Source organism: Rhipicephalus microplus, chromosome X, assembly GCF_043290135.1.
Source record: "Rhipicephalus microplus isolate Deutch F79 chromosome X, USDA_Rmic, whole genome shotgun sequence".
In the NCBI taxonomy this organism is placed as follows: Eukaryota; Metazoa; Arthropoda; class Arachnida; order Ixodida; family Ixodidae; genus Rhipicephalus; species Rhipicephalus microplus.
Genome location: NC_134710.1, coordinates 64,512,345 through 64,535,557, shown reverse-complemented (window position 1 = coordinate 64,535,557; position 23,213 = coordinate 64,512,345). Strand labels below are relative to the sequence as shown.

The 23,213-nt window shown below is 46.1% G+C and overlaps 2 protein-coding genes across 2 annotated transcripts in view; both read right to left on the bottom strand.

The window, feature by feature from the left end:
• Positions 1-23,213, bottom strand: part of LOC142775040 (uncharacterized) — a 30,915-nt gene that overhangs the window by 2,731 nt on the left and 4,971 nt on the right. The window lies entirely within an intron of this gene.
• Positions 15,957-16,451, bottom strand: LOC142775038 (uncharacterized). The gene has a single exon (XM_075876354.1). The coding sequence runs from the start codon at positions 16,449-16,451 to the stop codon at positions 15,957-15,959; it is 495 nt and encodes a 164-aa protein (XP_075732469.1).

The window sequence follows — 23,213 nt, the reverse complement described above, 5'->3', positions numbered from 1 at the left end:
TCGCGCTGTGGGTGAAGTGACTCGTGTGTTTATTGAGCAACAAAAACAAGTAATTCTGGTTGTAAACGTTTATTGCGACTTGTACGCAGCCAAGTGGCATGTAGAAAACTCAATTAAAGTGCCTATGCATTAAATAGCGATGCATATAAGCAAACACATAATCGAAAACATAGGTGCCCTACTGGTGGTTGAAAAGTATTGCCCTTGTCAAAAGTGGTCCCACCTTACTTTTGACCGATTTTCGTTTTTTTTCCTTCGTCATGTGTTGTATCCTCACTTTTACGTATTGTTCGGCGATTTGCCTGCACAAACTGTAAACCTGATTATCAAGCGTATCGAAGTCTAGGACGTGTTGCTCTAGTTTATGGAACCAGTTTTTCTCGGAGGAAGCTCATAGAACTTTCAGAAGGAGGTGTTTTGCTCTTGACTTCACCGTTGTGATGGAATCACATTCAGCCTGTAGCTGCGCCTCAGTCCTCGACTTCTTTACAGAGACTAATTACATCTCGCGACGGTGAAACAAGACCACCTCGCCTCTTACATTTAATTAAAGGTGTCAGCTCGTCTGAGTGCATGGCTGCTATGCACTCTTCACAGGTAGTTGCAGTTCGACCTGTCGAACAATGAAGCCTGCTATGCATGGCAACATGGAACCGACAAAAACAGAAAAGCTTTCAGACTAGTCAATGCAATGCGTATTGTCGTGGTCATCGGGCTGCAGGACTTGGGCCTTGCGCATGTCAGTGAGATTGCTTCTAGGATCTACCATGGCTGCAGGAGTCGTTGCATTCAATACTGAGAGAACATCTTGGGAGCAATGTCTAGAACTTGAAGACTTGACTTCCGTCTGAACCAATAGACGCTTGTATGCAGCCATAAACTGCGAAGCTGTTGGGTTGTTGTTATGGCCGCCTCATCCACGTATTGATGCAAAGACGTTTTCGGCATAGTCTTGACTGAGTTTGTGTGTCAGTAAGTATTTCAGCTGACCCTGGCTGACAAGTCTGTCAAACATTCTTTCCGTGCTTGCCATGCGTATCCAAAAACCAATGAATCCGTTTTTTTTTTTTCAGTCCTTCTTTCACTGCCGGATCTCTCAGCCCGTTTATGTACGCTCGAGTCTCCGCAAAAAAACGACTTCCAGAATGCTTCGTTCCCCTGCCAAAGGGGCACTTTGTACGACCTTGCCAGCAGGTTCCTGGAGTTTAAGATGCCAAACAAGCGATCAAAAGTTCTAATAAACGTAGATCCTGTGCTGGCATCCTTGAATTGCGGCAGCTTTAGCTTTCGTTCGCAGAAGTCCAAAGCGTCGGCAATTGAGGCACTCGATCAGTTGTACAGCATATCATACCTTCATTTTCTTGCTTTTCCCATTGGACGTGGACTTTCGTAAGTTTGTTTCCGAGCCACAACCCTTCTTCACGTTGAAGTGCCTTCAATGCCACTTCATAGCCCCATTTCACATGTTTTCCCTTCAATGTCAAAGAGGTGGTCAAAGCACTCTGGCGCGAAGGGCACAGAGCGAAGTGATCTCAGTCTTTCGCATTCTACTTCTCAGGGCGAACGGCCCACTCCCAGAGGCTCCGCGTTACGGGATATTTAGGAAACCTGTAAAACAAATCCGGACTGGTATGTTTTGCACGCTTAGATCGCGTCAGCTATAGCTCCCTTTAGTAACGAGCGCGGAATGGCTATGTCGAAGACGTTTTCGTGTACGTACAGGTGGAATGTGAGGCCACAACCTTTTTTCAACCTGTTGGCACATCCGTAAACGACGCAAGAGGCAACGATTGTAAACCATTTCTTTTTTACATGCCGACAAGGTGAAACAAGAACGGACGAAATCAGCAGCTCGTGATGGCGCTGAGCACGCTTTTTGCCACTGGCAAGATGGCGGCGGCTGGCTTCACTTGCACAGCGCCCCTTCCACTCCAGCAAGTTTTATGTATCCTCCTTGGTCGTGCATCGCTGCGACTTTGAGCCGATCGCCAGGGCAAAGCGTGTCGCCTACTTCCACTGAGCTCGCGCCCGGCTGCGGAGGCAGGACGGGGTCGCTTAATTCCATTGTGCGCTTGCCCCCGGCAGCAGCGACTTGTCTCTAAACCACAAACATTCCAAGCCGGTTAGCAGAGCGGGTTCGTCTCACATTGTGTGTTTGTCCCCAGCAGCGGAGGAGACGGACGTAGTTTGCATTCCAGAGGATAAGTGGTGTACAGTTAAACGGGCATACCAAGAGAGAGTCGAGAAAGAAGCTTTGTATAACGTAGCTTCCCGCGCTGTCGTTCCATGCTCAAAGGAAGCAATTTGCGACCTTGCCGAGAGAGACCCGAGAAAGAAGCTTTGAATAACATAGCTTCTGGTGCTGTCCCATCCGCACGATCAACTTATGAGCGGCAAAACACAACAGGCACTACTGCCGCGTGCTCCACATAGCACCACTCAGTTAATAGACAAACGCCATGATGAAAAACAGCAATGGGCAAAGTGCATGGTTTAACCCAACAACCTCAAGACTGGAGGGTTTCGTTACACCGGCCGTACAGACGTGACAGCATAGAGGCTTTCACTTGCTTCTTCGCGCTCGCGATGATCAAGAGTTGCAATTTGGAACATCTGTGCACCGGGCCCTGGTGCATAAACCGGGTTTTCAGCAAAAATATGTCACTTCTTTCAATCAAAATATGCCGGAGGGAAAATGTCTGGTGATCGAATGCTTGGTAGTCTGTAGAAAATCCTGTCACTGCGTTGATACGGCTTATAGTTCACCATTATACAGAAGCGGCAGCGGGGCTTAACATTCATGAACCATGGAAAAGCACTGAGAACAAGTACTCCCACGTGCTAACTAAGTTTAAAAAAATGTTGGAGCGATTTCCTTTTTCTTGGCGCATCATTCAGGAGTATCATTTCCAGAAGTCATGCGCGGCGAATAAATATTTGTAGTACTTTAACCCAAATATATGCGACTAACAACCGCCTCATACCTCAGCTATATAATGAAAATATACTATAATTACAAGACTGTCAAAGAAAAGAAGCTATGGCATACACTGCACGCCTTTTTATAGCAGATGCACGTTACGTACGTCATTGTGACCACTACCAATTTTCTCTCGGAGTGAAACTGTGCGTGCTTGTGTGCGTGTGTCTGTAGAAGATGTTAAGATCGGCCTCCCTGGCTCGGCGCCACTTGGACGCGGGGGACGATTGCACCTAAGCCTACCCTGATTTGTTCCGGGTCAACGCTCTCAAAGCGCGCCAAAAGCGACGACAACACGAAAGTCATACTTCGAATTCTTTAGGGCTGTTGGCTCCCTTCGTCAAAAACTCTTTGGACACGCCTCACTGACTGACGGCCTAGGAAGAGCTGTTGGAAATCGAAGCTGCTTGATTTGTTCAACGTGCTATGCGACGCACTGAACAATGAGCCGAGAGCTTGGGATCCGTCGTCAGGTATGTTTCCCACACTTTGTGGTGCCTTCAAGTCTTCAATTCCCACAGGCTCTATCTAAGCCTGCCTAGCGCTGCAGACCTTATTCTGCACGTGCGATGTAACGTTATTGCACTGTGCTGTATTGTGCGTATTATTGCATTATGACCTACATTGTGTTTCTCACCGTGTGACGAACTGAACGTACATCCTCTCTCTTTCCAGGGTAGAAAAGAAGGCAGAGTTTGACTTTCTCTCTCTTTCTCCTTCTCTCGTTTTTTTAAATCCTTATTCGTTGCGCCATGCTCCCTGCTGGGCTGCAGAAATTAGGCGCCTTCTTCCAACCACTACCCCCACCATTTGGGGGACGGAGATGAAGACGACAATTTCTTTGGACTGCCCTGGATTGAATGGACATGCAGTCTGTCCGTTTACAGTGATCTGCAAGGCGGCTTTCCTGTAAGGTTTATTTTTCGACCAAAAACTCTCGTTCACAGATTTCTTTTCTCCCTCATTGTGCCTTTACCTCTTTGAATTCCAGTGAATGCACATGAGCACGCGAGTACAACAAAATGTCACCTCTCCAAATTCCAGCGAAGGCATGCGAGCACAAGATCTCAAAAAGGGGAATGTCAAAAACAAAATGAGCGAGAAAAGCAGTCTGTGAACGAGAGTTTTTGGTTGGAAAACTAACCTTACAGAAAAGCTGCCTTGCAAATTACTGCAAACTGTCCATTGTTTTCTCCTGCAGAGAATTTTAGGAAGACCAGGGCTTAAAACGCGAGCGCCAAGGCGCTCTGAACCAGCTTTCGGAAGCTCCCATCAAGCTTCCATGATGATACCTTTAGTGTGTAAATAGTGTATATAAACGTTGCTCTTATCAGCCCCGGCTACTCTGCTCGACTTCTACCTGAGACTTGGCTAGCTCCTTCGAATACATCCCGAGCAAGCAAAAGGGCACGGATTTGTACAGGCGAAAATGTGCGACATCACATCGCTTTTATTACGTGACATATTCGTTCTCCTCTGCATTCGCCCGCTCGTGTCCGCATATAACGTTCCAGTTTTTATAGCGACGACACACCGTTAATTGCGGTCACGTCATTGAATGTCAATTAAATAGCGGTTGCGTTATTTATTTGCAAATTACTTCTCCATAAAGTATGGCGAAGTAATTTTTTACTTGGCCACTTGAGGAGCTTTCTAACTTGGCTTATTTTTTTATCAAGACCTGAATATATTGTTAAGATTTATTTGGTTGATTCTGAACATTACCTTCGCAACAGAAGTACGTCTGTCAGCGACAATCATTCTTCACCTCTCCCAGTGCCAGTAGGTCCGTTCAAGTTACGTGATGAAAACCTGTTTGCTGGACTATGTCCTACATGGCATGTCGCTCAAATGCCTGTCTCCACATTATTCACGAATCCAGCCGTCTTTTGTAAACTTTCTACTGGCAAGTTTTTTTTTTAATTTTGTTTTGTTCTTTTTTAAAACTGGTGGCCTCAGGCAAGCCTATTACGCCTCTTCTCACCACTGGATAGCCGTTGTTACGCGTGGCGCCTGGGCCGACGGAGGAGAGCCGCGTTCTTTGTTCATCAAACAAGTTACTGAAGGGCCGCCAGCCTGCTGTGTGCCGTGTTTTGTGCATCTTAGCCGGGAAGTGAGGTGGCATTCCGACACCATAACACGTTCGACGAGACGACCCCAATGGTTTTTTGGTGTCACAGGTGCAGTGTGGTGGCCACGCCCCAATCAACGACCTTGACTTGAGCGAATGTGAGCGGCACCGTCAGAAATGGTGTGTGTGTCCCGTGATTCAACAGCGCATTCTGAACCCATTCCCAGATTCAGTCAAAACGCACACTTTATAGTGAACCACCCAGCTCATTCGCAAGAGATCTGTCGCCCTGTCCGTACAGAATGTAATAAATCCTCTGTTAAGTTTGCCATTCTACTCCTGAGTGCACATGCGTTTTCTTTTCTGTCTCTCTACACCCCCATTCTTGCCCCTATTTCCCCACCCCCAGTGCTGGGCAGCAAACCGGATGCCAAGATATGGTAATCCCCCAGCCTTTCTTTATCTCTCTTGCCGTCTTACTGCCTTGGCATCTTCATCCCGGATATCAGATGTCTTAAAAGGCCGGTACAAACAGATAAGTTAAAGAATAAAACAGATGGTGAATATTTTCTGCAGCATGTTCAGACGCTGCATATGAGTGGTCATCCTCGAAAATTATCAACTTTAACACCGCGGACAGGTGATGATATACCCTGAGTATGTTCGAGCATGTATTATGCCTCGACGCTTTTAATCTCCATTAAACTTCTCCCTTTCATTTTCATCCTTCGGGGCTTCGTGTAGTTCTTCATCTAACGCACTGCATTCATGCTGCACTGCTACCACTTCATTTCTTCTGTATATACGCCCTGTGTAGGGCACGATTATAGGCTGCCATCTTGGACTGATAATGATGCCGTTTTGCATCCGTATGAATTCGCACGCATCAAAACGCTGGGCCAGTACAGTCAACGTCGTATGACCATAATTATTGCTAATTACGACATAGAAAACCAGCTAAAATTGCTTTTAAGCCTAAGATGGCAGTGTCTATGCTTTACTGTAACTGTTAAATTTATTTTTGTCAATTTGTCCAATAGGTCATTTCATGCAGCGGCCGCCGAACTTGTGCCGCTGTTCATAGTGGTACTCTCGGTCTCTGAAGCTAGATGAAGATAACTAAGAAGCCTGGTTTTTACTGGCTACATAAAATTTAAAACGAAGCTATAAATCAAGATGAAAAAGACAAAGACAAATCTGTGAAAAGTCAGTACTGGCGCATAAATGGCGCGCCGATTGCGCCGATGAAAAAACGTCGGCGATGGTGGTGGCGGCGCGCCGATCAGTTCGCGTCGGCGGCGGCGGCGCTACAGTGTACTAGAAGAGGGCAGTGGGCTTACTACCCGGCGGAGGGTATGCGGTCGGGTGGCTCCACAAACGTCGCCAGTGTGTGTTTCTCTCTTCGCCCAGGCGGCGGAAAGTGCTGGCCAGCTCTTACGCAGCAGCAGTTATCGAGCGATGTGGTATTGCTGTGGCCGTTGTAGCGCCGAGTTTTTGCCGTCAGCTGTGAGCCGTACGCACCACTCAAGAAACCGGTATGTGCTTTAGTGCCTAAGCCATGCCGCGATATCGGCAAAACCACTGCTACACGCCTGGGTGCCAAACAAGCTATGTGTTCGAGAAGGGTGGGCCAAAGCGGTCGTTGTTTGGCGTCCCGAAGGATGAGAACAGGCTTAAACAATGGGAGAAGAACCTGCGCAGAGCGGACAAGCCCCTGGAAGACACCAGCGCAGTGTGCGAGCTCCACTTCGAGCTGCGTTATGTGCTCAGAGACTATGTGCATATTATTGAGGGAAAAGAAGTGCGGATACCTCGCGGGAGACCCATTTTCCGCGCTCGTATATTCAGACATAAATACACAATTCACTCGTTTATTTGAGACATAAATACACAATGTGAATTATGTCCTCGAGCTTAGGCAAAAGATGACCCGTATGTCTCCGGACGAGGCCTTCACCCCAGACAACACCGTGCCCCAGACTAACCAATCTCCCTGCCAGCCAGCTTATACAATGTTTTAGTAAACATTCCTTAAAATGAAAATGAAGGAGTTTTCTGTTTTTCGCCCGACGGCATGACGGTGGCTGTAATCCGAGAGGCCATGTCAAGAAGAATTCAAGCAATATTGTTTTATTCTATTTTTTCAACAAGGTTAGCCAGTGGATATCAATGATGACATCGCGGTATGCTGCTGATACTCTCCGGCCAGGCTCTTTGAAAGAAGAAACCCTGAAGGACTTCCTGTCGTACCTTGATCAGTAGGAAAGGCATGCCAAAGGAACTGGTGGATTTTTAAGTGACTCCACAGCAGCCGGCTTGCGTGTCACCATTTCAAGCACTCTCGAGTTGCTTGCCTACTTGATATTCAAGGTTGGATACAAGTACCTAATGACATCAAGGACCAGCCAGGACCCACTCGAGAATTTCTTCGGAATTGTAAGACAAGCTTCTGGCAATAATGATCACCCAACTCCAACACAGTTCCTAATCACTGTGAATTGCCTCTCATTTTATGGTCTGGTTAGGTCTGTTAGCAATGGAAACTACGAGGAGGGTACCCTGGCCTCCTTGCTGGAAGTTGACCCACTCGAAACATCAACTGATAGAGAGGAGTGCAGTCGAACTGCTGCTACCACTGCAGCTGAAGAGAAAACAAAAGAAAAATCATGGTACACCAGCATAATGCTGGCCCGCAGGCTTCAGGTGACCACAACCAGCACGTGGTCAGAAGCGACTCCAGGGTCATTTACCATATTTCGGGCTATGTTGCACTAAAATGCGTTGTCAATGCTAGAACAAAATGCCAAGATTGCGTCAAGCTGCTCACCGTGACCTCACCTGGTGAAAGCTTTCAGCTTGCTCGGCTAACAAAGTATTGTGACCGAGGAGGCCTCCTCCATCCCTCTAGTCAGCTGTACGGCTTTGTGAAAATGCTCGAAGATATATTCCCAGATTCTTTCTGCCAAAGCGAGCTGCGCTCTGACAGCATTATGGACATGCTGGCAGTTGTTCAGCACAGACTTTACATTGAAATTGGTTACAGTGTGCATGCAGCTACTCTCACAGCGAAAGTAATTAGTTTTTGCGTTGTCACACGTCTGTATTTGTATGTGAAAAGACTGAACAGTGACAAAGGAGGAAAGCAGCAGAGGGCCAAGCAGCTGAAGCTGAGACGTTGCACATGATGAAGCGAATAAAGTGTGTGTAAATCAGTTGTTGAATATTGTGCTTCAGTTTTGAAAATAAGGGCTTCATGTCAGGAACAGAAGCTTTTACATAGGCCTAACAGATATGTAACTGCGTAATTATAGTTATTAAAAACCCCGAGAAAACTACTGTGCCATGTGCAACAACCGAATTAGAACAGAAGATATTTCAGGTACAATTTTATTTCATCATAGCAAAGGCACAAACTCAGCCAGCACGCCTGCATGTTAAAGCTCGGCTAGGAAGCGAGCGTGCACTGTTTTCTAATTATCTAGTGGAAGGCAGAGCACAATCTTGCTACAAAATTATCTTAGGTTTGGTCTACGCAGCATGTAACCGTATATCTGGTCACTGTAATAATAATATTATTTGGGGTTTAACGTCCTAAAACCATTACATGATTATGAGAGACGCCGTAGTGGAAGTCTCTGGAAACTTCGGCCATCTGGGGTTCTTTAACGTTCACTTAGATCGAAGTACATGGCTAGTCACTGCATTAAACCGTATATTTTGAGGGGTACACCATCCTTTTGGGCTCGGGGAGGTGTTATAATGGGAAAATATGGTGTGGCCTGAACAAATTTAGTGCTTGTCAAAATGTGCAAAGAACTCAAGCTCCCCCGACCCCAAGAAAAAAACTCATTAACTGCGTCGCACTAGAAAGGAGCAAGCATATCTGCATATGCTGCCATCACACTGACTTTCGACAAATGTATCGCAAAATAAAAGGAAATAATGGTGAACCGAGAGCACCATACGCTCTCAGTACAATCAAAGGAAAGTCAAAACAAGCAAGTTATAAATATCGAAGAAACACGCGTCACGACTTGTACGAGCGGCCAGCGGCGAGCAGCTTCTGCAGACGAACTCTATGGGCGAAAACTCTCGGGGGCGGCGCGCCGACCAGTCAGCCCACACCTCTAGGTAGTACACACATTTGCCTAGTCTTCGTACTTGCTGGCGGCGAATCGTACTTGCGGCTTCGTTTATTGCTGTGTTTCGGTTTTGTTTTGAAAGAAAGATTTAACCCTTTTTAACTTTTTTAGCCGATTTGGAAAGTAAGTCTAAAAAATAAAATGGTGAAGCTCAACCGCTGAACATTTGCTAATACTTGTTTTGTAAGAAAACAGCTCCATGCCACACGAACACACACGGAGCCAAAAGCCGGCCATAATTACGAATAATAGACAAATGTGTGTACTACCAGCGCCTCCTAGATTTCCCGTGCCTGCCAGATCATCGGTGGTAACTTGGAAAGCGGCGGTCGTCGGAACTATGGTAGTGGCGCCACTCAAGTAGCGGTGTCTTTAAATAAATTTTTACATTTTTGGAGCTTATATGCAACAAAAATAGCGTTAAAAGATTTAAACAGGCGTAAACGTAATTTTGATTAACACTACGTAAGTGACGCCGTCATTCAGCAAACAACTTTTTTATTACAAGGCATCCTCTGAAATTAGTAGCAAATGCCAAAATTGCTAATCTCAAAGGCCGAGTACAAAACCCTTACTCCTACGTAGGCAGCGCTGCCATAGATGACCGGCGTTTCGTGCTCATCCAGTAGGCATGAGAAATCTAGGAGGCGTTGGTACTACCCATCATTCCCATTATTGTAGGGCTTTTTCGGGGGTCAGTCACCAGGTATTTATTAGTTTGTGCGTGTGTGTGTGTGTTTGTTCTTTTTGTTTTTGTTTTGTTTGTTTTTTTGCCTCCCCACGGGGGAAGTGCACGTGCATTGAACACGCAATTTTTTGTAGGAGACCTTAGACTTTCTTTTTTTCGTAGGGCAGGGCTCAAGTTTTGTAATTATCGAGTGAGACAAGTCATAAGGACAATTGGTGTCGGAAAAACATGGTTAAAAAGTCTGTAAAGTGTTCAGGATGTGGGGTGGCTTTGAAAGTGGACCCAAGTGTAGAAGCGGAGTGTAGGCAATGTGAGGTCGAGGAAAAACTGGAGAAAATGATGGTTGCCCAGAGCGACCTGCTGATGAGAATCACCGAGCTCGAGATTGCGTTGGCTACAGAGGAAGAGAAAACGAAGGCTATGGGAGAAAGGCTGAAGTCTGCCGAGGAAGCACTAATCAAGGGGAACAGAGGAGTGGCCTACGGAGAGAACAGTAAGGAACCGGCAACCACAACGGTGGAGAAGAAAGAACAAGCAAGTTCGGAGAAAACAGGTTCGGCCGGTTCAATAGTCGCAAGGCCCAGCTTCAGCGAGGTAGTGGTGGGGCTGGGAGGGGACAAAGCAGCTGGCGTCACAGGTGCAAGTAACCCCCAGGTGCAGGACGCTCCAGCTGAAAAGTCACAGCATGTGATAATCGCCAGGGACTCGAATTTAAATCGATGCACAGAAGCCATAAAAGAGAGGCTAAGAGGTGACAAGAGGGTTGCAATAGGGGCGTTCCAGGTCGCAAGCTGGAAGCAGTCATGAGGCAAGCGAGCGCAAAACTCAAAACTACAGCTGATAGACAACACCTCGTGATAATTTCAGGTGGTTTGAACGATGTCTTAAATGAAGATACAGCAGTACTAGCAACCACACTGGCGAAAGGCGTCGATGACATTCGCGCCACTTCTCCTCAGGTACAGGTAGTGCTATGCACGATACCAGAGGTACCGGTGCGTGATGTCAACCTACAAAGAGCGGTTGTCAACGCAAACCAAGAGATATGGCGGATGAGTCGAGAGAAAGGCTTTGAGGTGGTTGAAATAAACAGAGAGGTGCATAGGTGGGGTGGTTTTCAACGAGAAAGAATTCACTTCGATGGGCGGCTAGGTCATGAGGTAGGTTGGCGACTTGCAAGACGCGCAGTAGCTTTGTGGGGGGGGGGGGGGGCAAGTGGGCCCTTCTGGGTGCAGTATAGCTAGTAACGAGGAAAACAACAAGGGAGAATCTTCGACAGGTGGTATGGACAGATACGATGCCAAAGTGGCACCAGTATCTAAGATATGTAGAGTCCGGGGCAGAAATAGACGTAGCCACGAGCGCCGAGCCAATTCAGACACAGGGTATATTAACATGCAGGGTGGTAGAAACAGGCTGAGGTGGGAAGAGATCGAAGAACAGCTAAAGGAGGAGAGGCCGATGGCATACGGTTTTGTAGAAACACATCTCAGGGACATGAAACAACCTCCTAACAATGCAGACTATGCGTGGGAATATTGTAATAGAACAGAAGGCAGCAGAAAGGGGGGGTGGTATTGGGGCATTCATTCATAAAAGTACAGACTGGCAAAGGGTCAAGCAGGAGTGCAAGGAACATTTATGGCAGAAAGGGAAAGTGGCAGGTCAAATGACACTCCTTGGTTTCGTGTACTTGTGGGCGGGAGCAAAGGCCAGAGAGGAAAACCAGGCAATGGTAGAGTGTATATCAAATAACATTCAGGAGTTAGGAGGAGAGTGCGAGATAATTATACTATAAGATATGAATGTGCACATAGAAGATATAGATGGGTATACCGACCCGACATGCAAAATAATCATGGATATGTGCGAAAGGCTTGATTTGATCATTTACAACAGTACCGAGAAGTGTGAAGGGCAAATAACATGGGAGATAGGATCCCTGAAGTCCACGGTAGATTACGCACTGATGTCACATAGGATGTATGATAAGCTCAGGGGAATGCACATAGATGAAGGTGGCTCCAGAAGTCTGGGTAGTGATCACTAACGTTTCAAGCTTAGTTTTGGAAGAGCAATGAAAGTGGGAAGGAGACAAGATGAGCAACTACAGAAAAATTTTTATTCAGAAAGGCAAATTGAAATAGCCACTAAACAAATTGAGAAAGTAATCACAGAGGACAATAAAACAGTGTGGAAATACACGAATCTAATTAGACTGTTTGAGCTACAGCTTGCTAAGGCACGGGACAAGTCACCCCGGAAAAAGACACAAACCCAAAAGTTGGTGGGATGAGGAAGTTAAGAGAGCGATAGCAAAACGTCAGGAAGCCTCTAGGGAACACAGACATGCTAAGCAGCGGGGTGAACCGACCAATGATGTTGAAAGAAAATGGGAAATCTTTCAAAGCTGTAGAAGGGATGCATCTCCTCTGATCAATGAAAACATTAGAAGAAAGGGAGCTCAGTGGCTGGCAGAAGTACATAAACAAGATAGAAAGGCAGCTGCGAAATTTTGAAACCATCTAAACTCCCTAAAAAATGAGATGAGCCTAGAGCAGAGGTTTATAACTACAGCTCAAGGTGCTAGGCTAGAAGGGGACGAAGCCATTGAATATATAAGAACAAGGGTGACAGACAAATTTCAACAAAGAAGTGCTTTATGCACCACAATAGACAAGGATGAATGAAGTGGCGCAATTGCTCCATTTTCACAACGAGAGTGAGAAAGGGCTGAGAAAAGGATTCCCAGTACTACATCAACAGGCCCAGATTGCATTCCAATTATGCTGATAAAGACATTAGGTCCGAAGTATAAGCAGGCTTTGAGAGAGGTAGTGAACAAAATAATAATCGATGGAGAAGTTCCCGATGGATGGAAACTTAGCAGGATGAGCATGATCTATAATGGAAAGGGGGACAAAGCTGACATAAACAACTACCGTCCTATAACAGTGACATCAGTGGTCTATAGGCTGGCGATGCAGATTATAAAGGAAAGACTGCATGCATGGATAGAGGATGAGAGGGTGCTGGGGGAACTGCAGAATGGGTCTCGGATATACAGGAGGTTGGAAGACAATCTGTTCTCACTAACACAGTGCATCGAAATAGCAGAAAAGGAACACAGGCCCCTGTGGCTAGCATTTTTTGATATCAAGGGAGCGTATGATAGCGTGGTTCAAGAGGAATTGTGGGGAATACTGGACACACTAGGCGTGGAAGATGTAGACACTAATCTTTTAATGGATATCTATAAAGGTAACAAGGTAATTATAAAGTGGGAAAAACAGGTACCTAAGCCTGCAGAGGTAAAACGGGGGCTTAGGCAGGGGTGTCCCCTGTTACCCTTATTATTCATGATGTATACCTACAAGGATTAGAGGCCAAATTAGAGGGAAGTAAACTGGGCTTCAACCTCTCTTTAGTCAAACAAGGAAAACTCATTGAACAGGCACTACCAGCATTGATGTACGCAGATGATATAGTGCTAATGGTGGACATCTGCGGTAATTAAGGAGATAGGTTAGATTTTAGATTCAGTAAGGAAAAAACAGCAGTCATGATTTTTAATGATAGCGAAGGTAGTGAGCTTAGAATACAGGAGGTCAGGCTAGAGACAACAGATAAATACAAATATCTGGGCGCATGGATAAGCAATGGAACAGAGTACCTAAGACAACACGAAATATACGTGACGACTAAAGGTAACAGGAATGCAGCAGTGATGAAAAATAGGGCACTGTGGAATTACAATAGGTATGATGTTGTGACAGGAATATGGAAAGGGGTCATGGTTCCTGAGCTGACGTTCGGCAATGCGGTCTTGTGCATGAGATCAGAAGTTCAAGCAAGATTAGAAATTAAGCAACGTGGAATAGGTAGGCTTGCTTTAGGAGCTCACGGGAATACACCAAATCAGGGAGTACAAGGTGATATGGGATGGACATCATTTGAGGGCAGGGAAGCTAGCAGCAAGATAAAATTTGAGAAGCGATTGAGAGAAATGGGGGAGGAGCGTTGGGATAGGAAGGTTTTCAGCTACTTGTACATGAAGAATGTCGATACAAAATGAAGGAAGCGAACCAGGAAATTGGCTGGTAAATACTTAGAAAACAGCAGGTGGCTAAACCAAAAAGAACTATCGGTTAAGAAGAAAGTGAAGGAAATGGAGACTGACATGTGGAGAATTGGCATGATTAAGAAGTCCGCACTAGAGATCTATTGAACTTTTAAGCAGGAAATTGCCAAAGAAAGGATCTATGATAATACTCGCGGTAGTTCTCTACTGTTTGAAACCAGGACTGGAGTATTGCGAACCAAGACATATCGGGCCAAATACGAAGGGGTAGACACAGTATGCAGTGCGTGTGGAGAGGAAGAAAAAACTGCCGAACACTTGATAATGTTCTGTAAAGGGCTTCACCCTATAGTTCAGGATGATGGCGCAGAGTTTTTCAAAGCACTGGGGTTTAGGGACAGGGAGGGCAAAATAGACTTTAAGCGGGTAGACTTAACAAGAAGGAGGTTATCTGATTGGTGGCTAAAGTCAAGGCACGATTGAAAATTAAACCCTTCGCTGCAAAGTACGAATCCTCAACCTCACTATTTAAAGGGAAAAACAAGATAAATGTAATGGTTAGTTCACTAAGTATTACGGCTAGGTGGCGTTAGCCGCCGCCCGATCTAAAGGGTGCAGCCACATCCATTCATCTACCCATCCAGGAATGCAACAGCAGTTTCCACCACAAAGACAAGGTTCCAACAGTGGTGGAAGTGGTGCCAAAAGTGAACTCCTCTTTGTGCTTTTGATCTTTTTTTCTTCTCTTTATATACCTAGGCTTGAACACAGCATATATGTGTTCACCCGTTACAAAGGGCAAAGCCACAAATCATCATCATCATCATCATTTGCACACTTCCACGTGATATGAAAGAGTGTTGGGGTGGCTCCACAGCACGGGTATAGTGAACTAGAAGTACTCTAGTGGTGCGACCGGCCAGGCTCTGGCGCCAGCCTTTCACACGGATGGCGCAAGGTGGCGCCACTGCTCCATTTCCTAGGAGCTTCGGCTGCGTTGACCGGCCGTCGCTGGCTCCTTCTGAGTTGCAGCTATGGTCAATTCTAACGCGCGTGTTTGCTTCCTGGCTCATGCAAACGTAAAATTGCTAGGTTAGTTATTGCGTGGCTCAGCGGTTTGTATATGCATAGTTTGGCCAAGAATATATATATATATATATTCATATTTACCACACGCGCTAATAACATTCGCTACAAAGCGATTGCTCATCACCATCACAAGCTTACGGCGCGCTTCCACTATAGTTTTGGTGCTGGCATAGAAGGTCATGGTAAGGACACAGTGCTCAGCATCGAAAATGAAAACAGGAACATCTTTTTATTTATTGTGATGGTTGGAAGAGTACAAAAAAATACAAAATAACAAAATAAATTTCACTAGTTTAACAGCTTTTCAAAACTATTACGAGGATTCGCAAAAAAGAAGACACGTGAGATGGACATGTGCAGAACTTAACATCTACTGAGCTTTAGGTGCTTGGCTGATTCTCGTTTTTAAGCACTATTCTGGTTCACGCTTTTAGTTAGGAAATGCAGACGAGTAGTGATGTAAAAAACGATGACCTCAGCTGCAATGCCTTCAGAATGATCACGACAACCAAGCCCATTTTTTTGCTTTGCCTTAACTTCGCTTAAAATGTCGAGTATGCTATCAGCGCGCAGCTCCAGCAAACTGAAACACGTTGTGAAGGCTTTTTCTAAATCATGAACAAACTTAAACAACAGGCTAGACGGATAAAGCAGGCCACCTCTGTCTTTCATGTGTGTCAATTGCGCAAGGTGTTTGAGACTTTCAGCAGACTCCTTTTGCATTAGAAGAAGTTTACGGCACTCTTCGCAGCCAGACTTCAGTAGGCATTTTCTAGCTACATATCCTGCTATATAAAATGTTAGCCGGTTGTCACTGGCAGATATAATGCATGACGCATGGTCTGGCGCACTCTGTGGGAGCGAGCTAGTGGTAGCATTAAAGTCCATGGTAGCTAGTGGTAACATTAAAGTCCAGTGGTAGCATAAAGTCGCGCACTAGTGGCAGCATTAAAGTCCATGCCTTCCATTTCACCGCCGTCGCACACTTCGTCAGGTGCATCAGGCCTGCGCCGTTTTCTGCTTGCGCCTTCAGGAGGTTTGGCTGCTTTCCTTCTCTCGGGTCTTTGCTTGGGCGCAGCGACGGAAAGGTACGCTGGACAACCTGGCAAAAGCGTTGGCACGGCATCAGGCACCAATGACGGTTTTCCTCGGGGAGTGCGCACTTCACAGCCATTTATCACGTGCACATATTCGCGCAGAATATATCTTGGCTCGAAGTGATGTTCGCACACCGCTGATGTTTCGGTCAGAGGCTTGTCATCCCTCCGGAGGTTACGCTCCCACTTTCTGCGGAGATCGTCTTCTCTAGGAGCTGCAAACAACGATGCCTTCGGGGCGCCCGGGTAGCCGCTTCGGCAACCCGGAGCAAAACAGTGAGAATCCGTCCTCCGCTTCGACATGTCACGAGCTACATGTTTGTTGGTACGGAATACCTGAACAGGTAAAGACAGCTGCTCCACAACGGTCCGTGCGAGAAAATGCAGAGCAGAGTATACCGGTACACGTGCAGTACAGTAGCTGCAGACAAAGCGATGCGCAGGATACCGGCAGACGTGCTGAACTAACGCGCTGAATCACCAAGTGACCGCGGCTCGCCTAGGAAAAGGCGCAGTAGCGCCACGAGAAACCCTAGCGGCGGTCCGTGGTATTTCCGACCGCCAAGAGAGGCGGCGTGGCCTGGCGGTCGTGCCACTAGAGTACTTCTAGTTCACTATAGCACGGGCACATATCTCTGTACCAGTGCCTCCTTTATAACTTTCTGTGCCCGGTAAAAGCGGAAGAGAACAATGGGACTACTCCATCGGCGCGAGTGCGGCGCCTCGACACCAGGTGCCGCTGCCTAAACAGAATGGGCATGATTAAGAAGTCCGCACTAGAGATCTATCGAACTTTTAAGCAGGAAATTGCCAAGGAAAGGATCTATGATAATACACGGGGTAGTTCTCTACTGTTTGAGGCCAGGACGGGAGTACTGCGAACCAAGACATATCGGGCCAAATATGAAGGGGTAGACACAGTATGCAGTGCGTGTGGAGAGGAAGAAGAAACTGCCGAACACTTGATAATGTTCTGTAAAGGGCTTCACCCTATAGTTCAGGATGATGGCGCAGAGTTTTTCAAGGGATGTGGGTCTGATCCGGTTGGAATAAATGAACTTATTTTCGATGGACGCACTCTTTCCAATGATACGGATAAAGCCACGTGCCTAAATAACTACTTCCAATCCGTTTTTCTTCCTAAATCTGCATTGAGCTCATCCTTGACAAGTAGCAGTGTTCCTCTCATGGAACCTCTTGTAATTAGTGTCAGCGGTATTGAGGCCTTGCTCAGGAATCTCGACGACAGTAAAGCTATCGGCCCTGACGGTGTCTCTCCAAGAGTTTTAAAACAGTGCGTTAACCCCATTTCGCTCTACCTTTACCTGATCTTTGAAAAATCACTAAGCACTGGCCAGTTGCCACAAGACTGGAAAGTGGCAAATGTAGTCCCGATCCACAAAGGAGGTCCTAAAAAAGATGTCACGAATTATAGACCTATTTCGCTTACCTCGATATCATGTAAAATCATTGAACATGTAATATATAAGGCTCTAATGAAGCATTTATTAGATTACGATTTGTTAACAAAGACTCAACACGGTTTTCGTAAGGGCTTTTCCTGTACGACCCAACTTCTCGAGTTCTACAACGATCTAGTATCCGAAATTGATCTAGGTGGGCAAACAGACTGCATCTTTTTAGATTTCAGTAAAGCTTTCGACACTGTTTCGCATCCTCTGCTCCTCGAAAAATTACGAATATTTAATATAGATGAGAGAATTTTTAATTGGATAGAGAATTACCTGTCACAACGCCGCCAATGTGTTGTCCTGAATGGTACTAAGTCGGAATTTCTAGAGGTCACTTCGGGCGTCCCCCAGGGATCTGTATTGGGGCCTCTGCTATTCATAATTTTTATAAATGACATTAACAAAGATATAAGCTCAAGTATACGGCTCTTTGCTGATGATTGCGTAGTCTACAGAAAAATTCAGAAAGAACATGATGTCCTTGAATTGCAGGCTGATCTTGCACGTATTCATCAATGGTGCCTTAAGTGGCAAATGAAGTTAAACACAAATAAGTGCGTTCATGTGTGTTTTACAAAGAAGAAAAAAATATTTGATGCAAATTTTTGTCTAGGAGGAAATAAATTAGATACAAAATACTCGTACAAATATTTGGGTGTATTGCTGTCGCATGATTGTTCCTGGAATGCACATGTGGATTATGTGGTTTCCAAAGCCGCGATAGCGTTGAATTATATTCAAAGGAATTTGAGATGTGCAGATCCTAACCTTAGAAGCACGGCCTACCTCACTTGTATTCGTCCAATCTTGGAGTATGCCTGTACTCTTTGGGACCCAACACAAACAGGTTTGATAAATAAATTAGAAAAAATACAAAACAGAGCAGCCAGGTTTGTTTTGGGTCGGTACGGACAAAAGCAGAGTTGTACCGAAATGAAAAAGGAGTTAAACTGGGAGTTACTGTCGTCCCGTCGCAAAAAATTGCGTTTGAAGCTTTTATACCAGATATTTCATAAAAAAACGGGACTAGACAGCGACACTTACTTAAAAAGACCAGATTACATATCTCAACGTACAGACCACATACACAAAATAAAGCCGTGCCGGGCCAGGACGAACCTGTATTCAAACTCGTTTTTTGTTAAAACTATTAACGAATGGAATTGTTTGACATCTAAGCAAGTGTGCAGTGTTAATGAAGATGTATTTTTTTCAACTTTGTAACCCCCCTGCTGTAACGCCTCTGGCAAAGCGGGGATATGTATGAATAAAGAATAAAGAATAAAAAGCACTGGGGTTTAGGGACCGGGAGGGCAAAATAAACTTTAAGCGGGTAGACTTAACCAGAAGGAGGTTATCTGATTGGTGGCTAAAGTCAAGACACGAGTGAAAATTAAACTCTTCACTGCAAAGTACGAATCCTCAAACTCACTTTTTAAGGAAAAAAAATAAATATAGTTTTTGGTTCTTTAGGTGTTACGGCTTGGTGGCGCTAGCCACCGCCCGATCTAAAGGGTACAGCCATATCCATCTAGCCGGAGTTCGCTACGTGCCGCAGCCGCCGTGGTTCTGGCTCCGCGCTCAGAAGTAAACAGATTAAATCCTTAATGTTCTTCTCTCAAACCTCAATATATCGCGGCTGTAATCGCTGAATTATGTTACCGAGTGTTTCAGAGATCTGGTTGTCAGCTTTCATGCACTAGCCGCAAGCGAAGAACGCCACGCTAAATTAATACCAAAAACATGCCGTGTACGCACGCACCTACATGCGTGGACATGATACACATGAATTTCCAACGTTGACTTGCCATGCGTAGCAGCTCTATATTCTGCAAAATGAACCAAATTGATGCGATACGAATATATTTTGAAAAAAGAAGGAACAATTATTTGTAAGTACCTCTAATTTCGGTAGCCTCACAGTTTTACATATTTTCTTGACAGGGGCTTTTTTGCGAAGTACTTGAAAGCATCATGCTTGTCACTGACAGTGAATGCATAGTTCACCAGCAGGGGCCGCGAAACCCGAACAGATATCAGCTCCATGAGCTTAGCTCTGTCAGTGTCATCCATCTCCTTGCACTTGAGCAGGTTTGAAGCACACAGTGCTGGCACAGCATACTTAACCAGGGTAGACAATGGATTTTTTAGAGTCGGATTGTCCTTCAGAGCACGATCCGCAAATGCCCTTTGCCCGTCAACGGCAAACAACAACTGGTCTGACGGGTAAAGTAACCCACCTCGGTCCTGGCTGCGGGTGAATTGCAAGATAGGTTGATTGCTCGCTGGCTTCGTGCCAACAGCAGTGCAACTTCCACAACACATGTGCTCGTTTATAACGCGGGCAATATAGCCCCCAACATAAACAGTTGCAGAAATCTCAAGTGACGGCAAGAGCTGAGACAAGACTGTTGCATTAAGCCGTTGCAAAACACATGCAGCTCTCTGTAGCTGAGGCGGCTGCTGTACGTGTTAGCGAAGGAGAAGCTTCAGTGAGCAGTGTGCCTGTTGACATTTGGGCACATTCTCTGTGTGCTACGTTTGATGCCATGATGGATGCGGCAAGTCCAGTTTTTAAAACCATCTCCAGCCCTTGCAAAACAGAACGAACATTCAGCATGTCATTACAGCCAGAGGACATCCGCAGTGTTACAAACAGCGACTCGATGGGGTCACTATTAAACTTACGCGTGAGCACAAACAATAACTTCTCCTCTGTGAGCAGGTACTTGATACAGGCAACTGTGGAATATGTGGTCAGGAGGAATGCTTCATACGTTTCTTTCGTCAAAAATTCTTTTTGACTTCGACAGATTTTTTCCAGTTCATCCAAGTACATGGGCAGCGTGACCTCGAGCCACTCCAGTCTTGCATCTTCAGCATCGTCAAACTGCCGAGTGTCAGGATATTTTTTGTGGATGTGCTTGGTCGTATTGCTTGTATCATGCAGCACGAACCATCGATAGATGTTTTGCATGAAAATGATGGTCTGGCCTGCTGCTGCGAATGATACACTCGATGTATGCCCAGCTTGGTCTCTGAGATGCTCCAGGGCTGCATTAACATCAGGCGAGAAGACCTGAATTGCCCTTGCGACATTCATTTTTTTTATGTTTTAGGATAGACATGTTTTCGGCTGAGGTAGCGGACAGGCTTTACAACCACGTCCTTCTGTAGGTCGTAGAGCTTCTTGATGTAGCAGGATGAGACCTCTCCTTTCGGACCAATGTCGTGGGCCAGAAACTGTGAGCGCACGTTTTTTAAAACGTGGCATGTATCAAAACTTAAAAATAGGAGCCAGTCGCAGTCACAGGGATGTTCTATCCGGTACGTAAGAAGACCATCGCCCAAAAGTGTCATGGCATTGACGTTCACTCTGTGGTTATCACTCACTAAGCGAACTACCCTGAAACCACAGGCTTCTACTTTTTCAAGCACAAAAATCAACAACTTGTGAAGCTGTGGGCCTGTTAACCCCTTGGTAAAATAGTAGGCCACTGGAATGCGATATGACGTCGAGAGTCCTGTAATTAGTAAACAGAGAAGAGAGTTTGCTAAAGTGAGGTCCCCACTATGTTGTTCCAAAGAGACATCGGCGTGCCCCACAAAGCAGTCCTGCTGTTTGTTGTACTGCAGCTTTTCCCTGATCTTCATTTCGTCGACTATGAGTGAACACACCCTTGACTGTGGTACAGTCAAGCTTTCGGCTTCTACTCTGAGGCGAGCTTCGGCGAGTTTGCTGAAGCCTGTTTCTCCACTGGTGGTTCCCAAGTAGTTGCTCAAAGTCTTTCTGCAAGGAAGCTTCAAAAGCATTTCACCGTGGATGTGCTCGTACGCCCTTGTCGACAAATGCCTTAAAACTACACAACGTCGGGTTGTCTCCTCAGACCAGCTCGGCCTCTTCTTCTTGAAGTTCTCAATCTGATCAATCAAGAATAAAGCTGCAGGTTCCTTTTCTTTCGCCCTTTCCTTGATGTAAGAAACATCCGCAACCAGGACGTCCTCGTGCAGCTTTTTCAATTCCATTTTGTACTTGTCGACGGTCTGTTGCAGTCGAAGCATCTGGCTTCTCAACTCCTTTTCTTTTCTTCTCCACTTCGCTTTCTCAGCGGCAAACACACTTGAAGTTGACCTGTTGTCTACCTGGACGCCTTGATCACGCAAGTTGGCCTCCGACGATGTGTTTATCGCGCAACAATCCGACATATCCGCCACTGCTGAAGCAACGTTGCCGCTCGCGGAGTCGCTGCGCGCCATTGTAGCACTCACTCGTTTATCGATGCTTGCTGTATTTCTCGCGGGAGTTGACTTCGGCTGGAGATGGGGCGGGTATTCTTCAAAAACTGACGGCATATCCCCTTTCTTTAGGCGTCGCCGCTTGCCTTCGATGAACTCCTCTTCTTTGAAGTGGCGACTGCATACTTTGGTGTAGCATGAGGTGGTGTTCGGCGACCACTTGTCTCGTCGTATTGCGGCAAGCCAGCGCGCTCGAGCGTCTGCGTCAGCGGGTAGTTCATGAAAGGAAAGCCCTGCTGGTTTCTTTTTCTCGTCCGATTTGCACAGCGGAACACAGCAGTAGGCCATAATAAAGCATTCTACGCATGTACTTGCCGAAAACTGTCCCACAAACGAAGTTGCGCACCACTGAACGGGCTGCACGCAACACCCGGACAGAATGGCAACAGCGGCACCCTGTTTACCCAGCGCCCCTAGCGGGAGCGGAGAAAAGTAGCGTTCGACGGCCCCCGATGGCGGTGGGCCCGGCACAGATTTTTATACAGGAGGCACTGTCTGTACATCGTGCGTCAGGCTCTGCGCGGTGCTCCCGACCGGGTTGCAGAAATTAGGTGCCTTTTCTCATCTTCTAACCACTACCACCACCACCCCATCGTGGGGTAGATCAGGTGAAGAGTGTGCAGATTTATGCAAATGTTAGTCTGTATTTTTCTTAGCGCTGTTGCCTCCGCAGCGATAAGCTTGCTATGAGGACGTGAATAGAGCTGCCTATTTTCCCTGTAGTACTTTAGAATCTTTGCGAAACAAGGGTCCAGGGGTGTATGGTCGTCTATTGCATTGTCTTGAGTGGCTCGGTGATTTGTGAAGCCTCGAGCCGCCTTGTCCGCGTGCAGGTTCCCTGTCACGCGGACAAAGAGACAAAGAGCCTGTCCCATCCTGTCCCAACCAATATACAAAGCGCCTGTGCTCCAATTTTACCCTTTATATAGTTTCTGCAAGCTTTTTGCGAATCTGTAATGATTGTTAATGGAGCGTTTCGCGTCCATCTCTCTTTTATTGCGAGTGCCATGGCAACCTCTTCTGCATGTGTTGTCGACGCCTGATCTATTGAAGCGCAGGCTGTAATTTTCCCTCCACGGTCGGTGACTGCACGCACAGATCTCTTTGCATTAGTGTGATAAGGCGCGGCGTCAGTGAATCTAGCCGTGTTCAAAAATCTTGTCATTTTGTCAATGTAGTCAGCCCTTGCCTTTCTTCTTCCAGCATGCAGAGTAGGATCCATGTTGCTTGGTATTGGCAATACGGTGTACAATTCTCTAAGTTTGCTTGGTATTTCTTTAGTTTCTTGGTGCTTTTG